The 12,109-nt window shown below is 36.6% G+C and overlaps 1 protein-coding gene across 1 annotated transcript in view; it reads right to left on the bottom strand.

The window, feature by feature from the left end:
- LOC138695182 (sodium channel protein Nach-like) overlaps nt 1-10,635 on the bottom strand; it is a 42,497-nt gene extending 31,862 nt beyond the window's left edge. The window contains exons 1-6 of the mRNA XM_069819640.1: nt 10,442-10,635; nt 9,939-10,139; nt 9,418-9,501; nt 8,722-8,786; nt 7,877-8,079; nt 4,973-5,109 (exon numbers count right to left, since the gene is read on the bottom strand). Of these exons, the coding sequence (XP_069675741.1) occupies nt 4,973-5,109; nt 7,877-8,079; nt 8,722-8,786; nt 9,418-9,501; nt 9,939-10,139; nt 10,442-10,635 (884 nt within the window). The remainder of the gene's footprint in view (nt 1-4,972; nt 5,110-7,876; nt 8,080-8,721; nt 8,787-9,417; nt 9,502-9,938; nt 10,140-10,441) is intronic.
- Between the last annotated feature and the right edge of the window lie 1,474 nt (nt 10,636-12,109).

Here is a 12,109-nt window from a genome sequence, read left to right as displayed (position 1 = left end):
ATTGGAAGGAATGGTGAACGGCAGAAGAGTTTGGGGCAGAAGAAAATATCAGATGATAGACGACATTAAGATATATGGATCATATGAGGAAACAAAGAGGAAAGCAGAAAATAGGAACGATTGGAGAAAGCTGGGTTTGTAGTGAAAGACCTGCCCTTGGGCAGAACATTGAATGAAAATGCATGAGTTTTAAGCGTGTTTATTTATTTTATTGAGTTATTTTACGACGCTGTATCAACATCTAGGTTATTTAGCGTCTGAATGAAATGAAGGTGATAATGCCGGTGAAATGAGTCCGGGGTCCAGCACCGAAAGTTACCCAGCATTTGCTCGTATTGGGTTGAGGGAAAACTCCGGAAAAAACCTCAACCAGGTAACTTGCCCCGACCAGGATTCGAACCCGGGCCACCTGGTTTCGCCGCCAGACGCGCTGACCGTTACTCTACAGATGTGGACTAAGCGTGTTTAAACAAAAAGTAAAAAAAAAAAGTATCGTACTGTAATATGTTTGAGATATTTTTACAATTTTATTAATTGCTTGTTTTGGATAAAGTACACACAGTAATTAAAGAAAAACTAGGTTCATACAGTTTTTACTACAAAATATTTGCCAGACCATCATTACGACGCATAGGTGTTCATTAAATGCTAGTCTGAAACTCAGAGATTAACAACACTTTATTAAGTGTCTCGAAGCACCTTCAAATAAAATAGTCTGCGCATGCTAGAGGTAGTAGTTTTAATTTCTTATTCGTAATGAAAAATGATTTACATGCATTTTATAAAAATGTGTCAAGTGCAGATTTGCGTGCTTAACTAAATTCTCTGCAGTCAGTATCGTTAGTGACATAACGTAGGAGATTAAACAACTTTCAAAGCTGCTTACAAGCAGAGCATGTTGAATTGCTCTTATTTGTGTAGTTACTGTACTTTAATCGCTTTCCTATTTGTTTGCAATAATAACAAAAAAGTTCAGCCTGAAAACTACAATATACTAAGGAAGACTGAAAGATACATTTTTTACTACAGCCATTGAACTCAACTCGTACCCAAATTCTGTTTTCAGATCTATAGTTATTTCAAGCACAAGTGTCTACTTCTGATAAACCGATATCTGTAATATCCAATTGAACTCTTATCTTTAGTTCTTTATACGAATCAAATTTATTCCACTGATGCAAATCTATCTTTCTGTCCACTTTTACTCACGTTGTTATAGTTAACAAAATAAAATGAAACACTCTTCACTAATTCCAGTGAGAATATTATTGGAATAATTCCAAAAGTGTTTTAGTCATATCGTAACAAAACCTACACAACAGACAATTATAGAGATGATACAGAATTCATCACGAACATACTGTTCAATCGATAAGTACCTACAGAAAGCTATGTATTGAATTCTGAAAATGCACGCAGCGAAGTTCTAAGATCTTCCGTAGATAAAACAAACTTTTACATTTTATGGTACTATTTATGTAATGACTGTTATTTATCTACTATATTGCATGATATTACTGGAATCACTTACTTCTGGAAAATGTACGAACATAATGGAAAAACTACACATATGACAGGATAATAATATACAGTCTGATCAGTTTGGGAAGACATAAAATAAAATTACTACAACATTTATAATGGGGATGCTGTAGAATTTATTTCAGTTCCAGTGTGATACTGAAACACGGGAGGTTTGTATTATCATTGTTACCGCATAAGAAACAAAAGAATTTACTCAGCAACGACCGAATAAACAAAATGCCGGTTACTGCACAGCAACGAGCGAAATGTGTCTTTGGTTTGCTAAATATGAAAGAGTAACGTCTGTTCAACGGCAGTTTCAACGAGAAAAGAGTGATCGGAGGGGTCCGAGTTATAAGTCAATAATGTTATGGTTTCGCACATTTGAAGGACCTGGTGGCCGTAAGCGTGTTACTGAAACCAAATAGCTTAGTACTAGTAGTAAGATATTTGCTGAAAACGAAGCTGCAGTCAGTGCTACTATGAGAGTAAGTCCCAAGAAAAGAAAAGACGGGTGTCTGCAGAGTTGGCTATGCCATACACAACATGTCAACGTATGTTTTTTTTTTTTTTTTTTCGGAAGAGAACCCGCAGGCAAGCACCGCTGCCTTAGGCTTATTGTGCAGTCTCCTTATTGGAATGATTGTTGAAGTCCGTTAGGATCGCTCTTCAAGCACATGATTCACTGCATGGTGTCATCGAATCGATTTAGCCACAGCATCCAATCCCGACTGGAGATATGATTCTCCGCCTTCCTGTGGTGTTGTTCTGTAGCTTCCTCAGATCGATGGAATCTGTTTGCAATTCATGTGCTTGAATCTGCTACATCCTTAACCAGAAGAACATGTCGCCGTCGATTCCACGACTCACCAAGGCGTCATCTGTCTGAGGGAGCTTACACTATCCGGTCGCCAACAGTCCGCTGAAAAGCCCCTGCGGCTTCGCTGGATGTGTGCAGCTCCCGCAGATAAATCCGCCTATAGACAGATCATGGAACCACATCCGCCATGTCCTCCTGGTAACCTGTAATCTATTAAGATGATTAATGAAATGATACTAATGAAGGCGAAATGAATCCGAGGTCCAACGCTGAAAGTTACCCAGCAATTCTGCTTCGAGTGGTGGAGGAAAACCTCAGAAAAACCCAACCAGATAACCTGTCCCAATCAGGATTTTAACCCGGGCTCGCTCGTTTCACGACCAAAAACGCTAGCCGTTACTCCACAGCATTGGACTAATGTATCGTTAGAAAATACCTAAAACTCTACCTCTACCGAATGCATCGTGTTCAGGCACTACGTGAGGTTGATCACCACAAACGCTTCATATTTACATCCATTGTGTGCAATCGTATGGAGAGCGTAGAGGGCTTCTTGAATAGATGGGTATTTTCTGACGAAGCAACCTTCCATATCAGTAGGCGAGTGAATACCCATAATGTAATCCCATGGAGACTTGAAAATCCGCATAACTCTTATGAACTGAAACGGGCTAGTCCTAAAGTTAATGTTTGGTGCGCGGTAAGTGGCTCTATTTGTCTTCACAGAGGAAACGGTTCGATTAGGACCATATCTGGTCACGTTGAAAAACTTTTCGAACTACAACTGCAATAGGAAAACAACATGGGTATCATGTTCCAACAGGATGGTGCAACACCTCATTGGGCAACAGACTTCCGTGATTACCTGGATGACACATTTGGTAACAACTGGTGTGGTCGAGAAGGGCCAATTATGTGATCTCCAAATTCCCCAGACCTGACGTCACCCGATTTCTTTCTCTGGAATTTCGTGAAGAATGATGTGTATGCACAGCGATCCAGAGATATTCATAATCTCAGAGCAAAGATTTTCTCAGCTTTTGAGAAAGTTACTCCTGAGATGTTAGACCGCACATGGGAAGAATTAGTCTCAAGATATAAACTATGTCGTGTTTGTAATGGTGGCCACGTTGAGGTCTGTCTAATTTGGACAAAACTCCTAATCTTCTAGAATGCATGTACAAATTATTTAACAATAAATAGCAAGAGTTCTCACTTTATCACGTTTTTATTTTATGTCTTCCCAAACGGATGACCCTGTATAATAATTAATAACAAGTAATAAATAATGAAAATTAATTATTATATAAAAGTAGCGAACTACTTGATGCTACAGCAACTAACGTGCTTTCGCATTTCAATTGCCTTGACTGCGAAATGACTAATACGAGTAGATGAATAATGACATTAAAATGAAATTAATGTGTTTGAGGCTATATGCTTGCATTATTAGAAATTAAAGAAAAGGACTCTCACAGACATAGGTGACATTTTGCAAAAACATGGCGTCGCTTCTACTGCTGTATGATATGTGTGTGTTTGTGTGTGTATGTGTGTGTATAAACCGAAAACACCAGAATTGAGATTTGGACACCTTAAGGGAGACTCCACTCAAAATCATGAACATTAAAAAAAAATTATTGGCTATTTCACTTCTTTTGAATGTATATTTTCATACCCCAAATGGATTTAGTTAAATTATGATTACAAATATTTTTTTTCTAATTAAGACTGTAAGGTAGCGTGACATTTAAAGATCTGTCAAAATTATTTTTCATCAAAGAACTCTTTTATACAAATTTCTGATTACAAATCTAGTAACTTTTTATTCTGAAGTTGGCTCCCTGATGTTACTTGATGAATGTAGTGGAGGAGAATTATTTCATATGTGACATAAATAGATTTTATTTTGAAATCCATTTCTCCGTAAGTTTATTGTTCTTGATTGAATACCAACTTCTTTATGCCAAATATTATTCAATCTGGATGAAATTTTACTGCAAATATTTATGAGGTAGCTGCATGTTTCTATGCATTTATTTTGTAATAAATGCTGCTAGTTTATTTTATTAATATTTTTTCGTGAATTATAGAAAAAAATAACATTTTCAAATATTCCAAAAAATGTCTGAAAGTGAATGAATGAGATATTTCACAAAATGAATACATAGAAATGTTTCTTTATGTCTTGTGAATGTAACCAAAAAAAGTAAGCTTAAAATTGAGAACTTCTACTAAAAACTTGGGTTTGAAAATATTTCTAAAAAATAGGAAAAAATAAAAAACCAAAAACATTTGGGAGTTAAAAATTTGGATTTTGTTAGTCCTTTACATAGTAAACATATTTTCAAAATAAGAGCCACACAGCATCGTGATAAATTTTGAGAGCTACAGTGAGTAGCGAAGTCCGATTTCGTAAGTCAGCTATAGCTGCAACTATTGAGGGGATTATCGGGCTGAACCTTACTGGATGGATGATCGTCCACCTTTTCTGAGGTACAGACGTGAGGCTAATAATTGGCTGGTCAGCCTTGATCCTCCAGTAGACTGTCCAGCCACTGATAATATTAAAAGTTGACAATCTTCAGACGAGTTTTCTTAGTTTTGTGTGGCAGTTTGTACACTTACAAAGTGTAGGCATGACGAGAATTGAAGGAGAAACAGAATCCATTTTCTGTAGCGTATGGTACAAATCGATCACAGCATACGAAGCGATTTCCCTTGTAGATGCAGTTGAATAATAGTTGCTCGCATTTCTTCACCAGCTGCAACATGTAATAAAGTATAAAATTGGACTTAATTTAATGATTTACTGTCACGATGTCAAAATACTAATCAGAAGTACAAGATGAGCGACTGGCCCGCTGTGCACAGCCACATGTGGAAAAGAAATTAAAATGTAAAAAATCTCCTACATTACTTAGCCTACTTTATTCTTGAAATTTAACTTGTTTACTCTTAAAATATTATGGAAGTGAGCTTTCTGTATAGCAACAGTATTGCAGCATAGACTAGCTCAGAAGGTGGTCAGTACAACCAGCTGAAGCTGATCGGTTTAAAGTTGCTCACCATGCACTACACAGGGTGATTTAAAAGAGTTGTTATTAATTCAGAGTGAATGAAATGCTGCATCTCTCGAATGCTTGGTATTTGTATGATAATTTTAAGTCCCACATGGTATTGTCTTTCGTAACACGATAACAAACTCCGTCAGTTTATCAGACTAGCCAGAACAGTCTGGTATGAATTACGGTTAGAGCGTGAGACAAACCCAATTGCAGGTAGAGACTGTAAGGATCAATTTTTCCACTTCAAAATTAAGTCTTGGAATAGAAATGGGAGTGAAAATTTAGCCTGTCATACTCTATTAGGGAAGGATTCGTTTACATGTCGTAAATTTGGGACCTCAGCTTCTGTTCTTTCTGGTTGGATTGTGGAACTGAAAGTACGTATATTTTTAAAGTCTCTGAGTGAAAAAGCGAAACTTAAAAATTATGAAGTATTTATTAACCATAATGTATGACCTAAAATAAATTGTAATTATGTGATATGATATGATATGATATGATATGATATGATATGATATGATATGATATGATATGATATGATATGATATGATATGATATGATACGATACGATACGATACGATACGATATGATACGATATGATACGATACGATACGATATGATATGATATGACATGATATGATATACTGTATGATATGATATGATATGATATGATATGATATGATATGATATGATATGATATGATATGATATGATATGATATGATATATGATATGATACGATATGATATGATATATGATACGATATGATATGATATGATATGATATGATATGATATGATATGATATGATATGATATGATATGATACGATACGATACGATACGATACGATATGATATGATATGATACGATACGATATGATACGATACGATATATGATATGATATGATATGATATGATATGATATGATATGATATGATATGATATGATATGATACGATATATGATATGATATGATATGATATGATATGATATGATATGATATGATATGATATGATATGATATGATATGATATGAAACTGCGCCAATTGTGTTTATTCCTTCATGACATAACACACTGATAACATTTTATTAAAAATGTGTTCCTTTATGTGCGGCAAGTTTCATCATATTTGTTTTAAACACTGATTTCAGACATCGTCTCAATAATTTTTTTTTTCATCGCTTTAAATTTAAAATAAATTTGTAATTCCATATAGACCTACATAAGCTCGTATAATCTTTTTGTTCTCTTGCATCTACAAATAAAGATACACTGACTACTACATGCGTTTATTTAATCGTACAGTGTATTATTATTATTATTATTATTATTATTATTATTATTATTATTATTATTATCATTAAACTGTAGAGAAACAAATACGTTCTTTTGTGGTTTAGTATGATTTTTGTGTTATGAAAGAAGCGATGTAAAAGGAATTTGTTCACAACTGGTATTTAAACTGGTCTGTATTTCACCGTCCTTAGCAACCTAAACAATGACTTTATTCATAGCAGTGACAAGTTTTTAACTCACAGCAATGAATTAAATTTTTAAGTCACTCCCAACATGGCAAACAATATATTAGGAACAACAGAATTCATATATTCATTCATTTATAACCTATTCACAAACAACACATTAGAAACAAACGGCCTATATTTTAAAATTAAGTTTAGATACCAGTAATGGATAAAATATTGTATAGCACACGAGAGTAAACAGATTTTATGCGCTCTTCTACTATAAATTAATATTCTACGATCAAAGTTTCTGAAAATTTTACCCGCGCAACACCTTTAGTTAAATATGAAAATCTGCAACTTCTATAACATAAGCTTAATTTTGCATTTCTTTGTTTATTGTTTGGGAAAAAAACATATTAGTGAAATATAAGTATAAAACTTTTTGAAATGCGTTTGTTAATTTTTATACCGATTTTGCTTTAAATTATAAATTAACGTATACTTACAAAGATTATGGTCTCACTGAAAATCGCGGTTTCACGGAACACCATTTGTAAAACGCTAGCATATGGCACTGACTTAAGAATTGACAACTCAGCTAAGGGTTTATCCCTTGTGCGTGTCTGCAGTTAAATGGTGAAGAGGATGAGGAAAGATCGTCATGTTTTGGAGCCAAGTACACACACACACACACACACACACACCCACACACACACTCACACACACACACTCACACTCACACACACACTCACCCACACCCACACGCACACTCACACACACACATACACACACAAGGTATTCATTCAACTAATAAAGTAGTGACTCTAATGGAATTGAAATGTAAAGTTACAATTTTTTCTTGATGAAATAAATATCCTTTCCATTTTAACATCAATTACCAAACTACAGGAGCACTGTAGTAAATTGAAAGTAAACTGATTTTGCCAATAAGAAAGAGCCGTTGTTCTTTTAGCTTCCAGCATTTGAAAGTGCATTACTTACTTTTGCCTGTAGTCCTCTCAGGTCGACTATAGTAAAATTTACGAGTTTTTCACTGTGACCTTTGAATTCATGCAAATTGTAGTATGACAGGTTAGCAATATCGATAAGGAACCGCCTGTACTTGCTGTTTTCCTCTTCATCTCCCCATAGTCTGCAACAAACCTTGTTCAGATTACAACCTCGTATCATGTCATTAAGTGTGTCTGTAAATATACATTACAGTTCACTAAAATAGAACAAGTGTGCGCTTACAATTGAAGACCTACCATTCTAAATATGCTAAGTGCCAAAAGCATCTTTCAGAGATATTGATGAAAAACACACTGCGAAATGCATGTTGAGATACCTACAACACCGTCTTTTGGCGCACGAATGAGTCATTTAGAGTTGAGCTACGACAAATACAATTTAGTATGATATTCTCATATGGATGTTCCTCCCTTAGATTGAATAAAATGAAATTTGAAAAATTGACACTTAGCACATTTGAATCGCTATTTGTTAAAAGGGTAGAAGTCACATGTTTTTCACAATTCAGTTTTTATTGAAATGTGTTCTCTTACCGTAGATACATCAGTTTATGTTAAAAAGACTTCAAAAATCCCACTACAAATTATTACAATTCAACATAACATTTTATAATTAATGCTAAAAGGATGGATATTCTAGAACGTTTTTTGTCTCTCCTGTAAAATTTGTATTTTTGGACTTCCGTGTGTTTAATAAATAGCGATTCATTTAGAATGTTAGGCTTTCAATGTACTTATGATGGGCAGACCGCCTCAATTACTGCTTATTCGATGTCGTTTATAGGTGCAAAGTTAAGTAGATTCGTGTTCGATTACCGACGAGGTAATGGAACTTCATGATTTTCCGATCAGTGTTGCCAACGCCAATTTGCGAAAAACCACTGCACGGTTAACAAAACTTACCAAATATGTCATAAAATCCGCCAGAATTTCGTTCCTATAGACTTTTTTGCACTTAATTGTTAAATAATGCGCAAATAAGGTATACTAGTGTGAATAATTATTAAACATTATAACATACACCTCTTAGTGCAGCTCTAATTTCAAAATTTACGGAAATTCCTATCCTATTTCTAATTTTGGTTTAATGATAATACTTCGAATCCACTTCTGAATTTCACCAAGCAAGACACACCCTAACATTGATGGTGCGAACTCGGTAATTCTTTTAACGAGTTTGTATTTGATACCTCTTTGTACTGGAAAACTTTACAAGTAGTATGCTGAAATTGTTTCGTTTCATTAAGTTCATCACGCATCACTATACTTTAACGTTTTCAGTAACTTTTTGGGCCGTATTGAATTACTCTGGCAGCATAATCGGCACGTAAGATTCCATGAACGATTTGGACTGAAGTATTTTGGAATGCTTCATTTCTCGTCCGATATGCATATCTATGCGTTGCGATTGTCACAGAAAAGTACATAATCATTAATAAGGAAATATTGAAAATATCTCATTAGCAACACAAATGCCTTTTATCTTGAAGCAATAAAAAATGTGTTACTTACCATGTATTGTGGGTCCCTATCACCACGGCATGGCGCGTTCTCAGGTTGCGGATACAGGAGACGGCCTCCATATGTGGAGGGTAGCTGCGAATATATTGAATAAGCAGTCGTGGACAGCAGATAAGGAATGGTCCTCCAGCTTGGGGGTTGGACGAAGGGCTAACAACTCATTACCATAAAAAACAGCTTGTTACGAATCCATACAATAAGCCTCAGAATGGGACTGATTCTCTGGGACGACCGCAGCAAAGCGTTTGAGATGGGCAGGGTATGTAGCACGTATGGGCGAATCCAGAAATGCATATAGAATGTTAATTGAGAGACCGGAGGGAAAAAGACCTTTGGGGAGGCCGAGACGTAGATGGGAGGATAATATTAAAATGGATTTGAGGGAGGTAGGATAAGATGATAGAGACTGGATTAATCTTGCACAGGATAGGGACCGATGACGGGCTTATGTGAGGGCGGTAATAAACCTGCGGGTTCCTTAAAAGTTATTTGTAAGTAAGTAAGTTACTTACCTGAATCTTAATTCGTCAATTGCCTGGTAGTTGACAGGATCGATTGGACAGATCGTGATGGCGGGAAATTTGACGTCCCAGCTATGGTAATTGGTGTCGAGGCCTGTGAGTGTGGGGTTGTTCTGGAACTTCTCCCATAGAGCGACGATCACCACCATAGTGGCCACCGCACCCACGCTCGTGAACACGAACCACATGAACCTACATTCAGTGTTCCGTTTTATATTAGATATATACTTATACGGTGCGTTCAACTATTTCCTCCGCAATACACTGCCTGCTTGTAAGAAACACACACCTTTCTCTTTCTTCCGCCCTCACCCTTGCAAGACTAGATCTGATTCAGCGTGGACAAGCGAAAATGAACCCAAACAACTACACCTGTACTGCGTAGGGATTAGTTGAACGCACCGTATTATTTATTCGTCATATAGTCTACCTTAAGGATTTTCGTTATGGGTACAATCCCAATAGTACGAATATTCGGGTAACAAATCACTTACTTCTCACAAAACGGTCGGTTCGGCTCATTAATGTACCGCACACCGTGTAGGGTTGTATTGTCGAAGAACTGTCTCGTCTGGAAGGCCCAGCTCGTCCTCAGAAGTGCACGTCGCCTGTGGTACTCTTTAAGCGCCCACTCTCTGATCGCTTCAGTGGTTTCTGTCACTTTGTCTCTCTCTCGCCGTCTCTCCATTGCTGATCTGCAAGGTCAAGATTTTAATTAAACCATTATTTCATTCATTCTGAAGTCTGATTAGTGAAATATGTTACTAGTTAACAATGTATGCAATGGAAGGGGAAAGAAACTGGCCACAGTCACACTTTATTATTTTTTTTATTTTATTGGGTTACTTTACGACGCTGTATCAACATCTCAGGTTATTTAGCGTCTGAGTGAAATGAAGGTGATAATGCCGGTGAAATGAATCCGGGATCCAGCACCGAAAGTTACCCAGCATTTGCTCATATTGGGTTGAGGGAAAACACCGGAAAAAACCTCAACCAGGTAACTTGCCCCGACTGGGATTCGAACCCGGGCCACCTGGTTTCGCAGCCAGATGCGCTGACCATTACTCCACGGGTGTGGACGTCACACTTTATCTGCTGACTTAGTTGCCTCATGAGTAATGCCTTATTGGTGTTACTTATGAGATTCCAACCTGTTTTCGGACAGTTGACTAAACAAAAACATAGTTTTCTGTTTAAGGGCCGGTCTTTTACTACAAACCCAGCATGCTCCAGTCTTTCTTATTTTTCCGCCTTCTTAGTCTCCGCATACGATCCATACATCTTATAGTTGTCTTTAATCACTTTATATTTTTAGTAATATCTATAAATATCAAATTAATAAAAGGAATGACAACATAAACTTATAAAGTCCACATCTGTGGAGCAATGGTTAGCGCGTCTGGCCGCGAAACCAGGTGGCCCGGGTTCGATTCCCGGTCGGGGCAAGTTGCCTGGTTGACATTTTACCGGAGTTTTCCCTCAACCCAATATGAGCAAATGCTGGGTAACTTTCGGTTTTGGACTCCGGACTCATTTCACCGGCATTATCACCTTCATCTCATTCAGACGCTAAATTACCTAAGATGTTGATAAAGCGTCGTAAAATAACCTACTAACCTATTAAACTTATAAATTAATTAAAATATACTTTTTTAGATGTACACATAGAGTTAATGAAACATAGATAGTATAAGAGTGGATTAAGAAAGAATGATGCTGAAACTTATCAGAAAGAGGAAAAGGAATTGGCTGGATCACTGGTTGAGAAGAAACTGCCTTCTAAAGGATGCACTGGAAGGAATGGTGAACGGAAGAAGAGTTCGGGACAGAAGAAGATCTCAGATGATAAACGACATTAAGATATATGGATCATATCCGGTGACAAAGAGGAAGGCAGAAAATAGAAAAGACTTGAGAATGCTGGGTTTAGAGCGAAAGACCTGCCCTTGGACAGAACACTATGAATGAATGAGATATCACATTGGAAACATCTTTAAACTTAAAATACAATGAAAAAATCCTCGAGGAGAGGGGAAGAAATGTTTTTATACAATTTCGGCCATTGTATTGGACCGGTGCCAACCCAAAATCGTGGTGAGCAGCGAAATCCAGTTTTCTAATCTAACTACATAATGTTGGGAGGGTCATCGTGCTGACCA

This window comes from Periplaneta americana, chromosome 2 (assembly GCF_040183065.1).
Source record: "Periplaneta americana isolate PAMFEO1 chromosome 2, P.americana_PAMFEO1_priV1, whole genome shotgun sequence".
Classification (NCBI taxonomy): domain Eukaryota; kingdom Metazoa; phylum Arthropoda; class Insecta; order Blattodea; family Blattidae; genus Periplaneta; species Periplaneta americana.
Note: the sequence above shows the minus strand (reverse complement) of the source record. Positions and strands in the feature narration are given on the sequence as shown.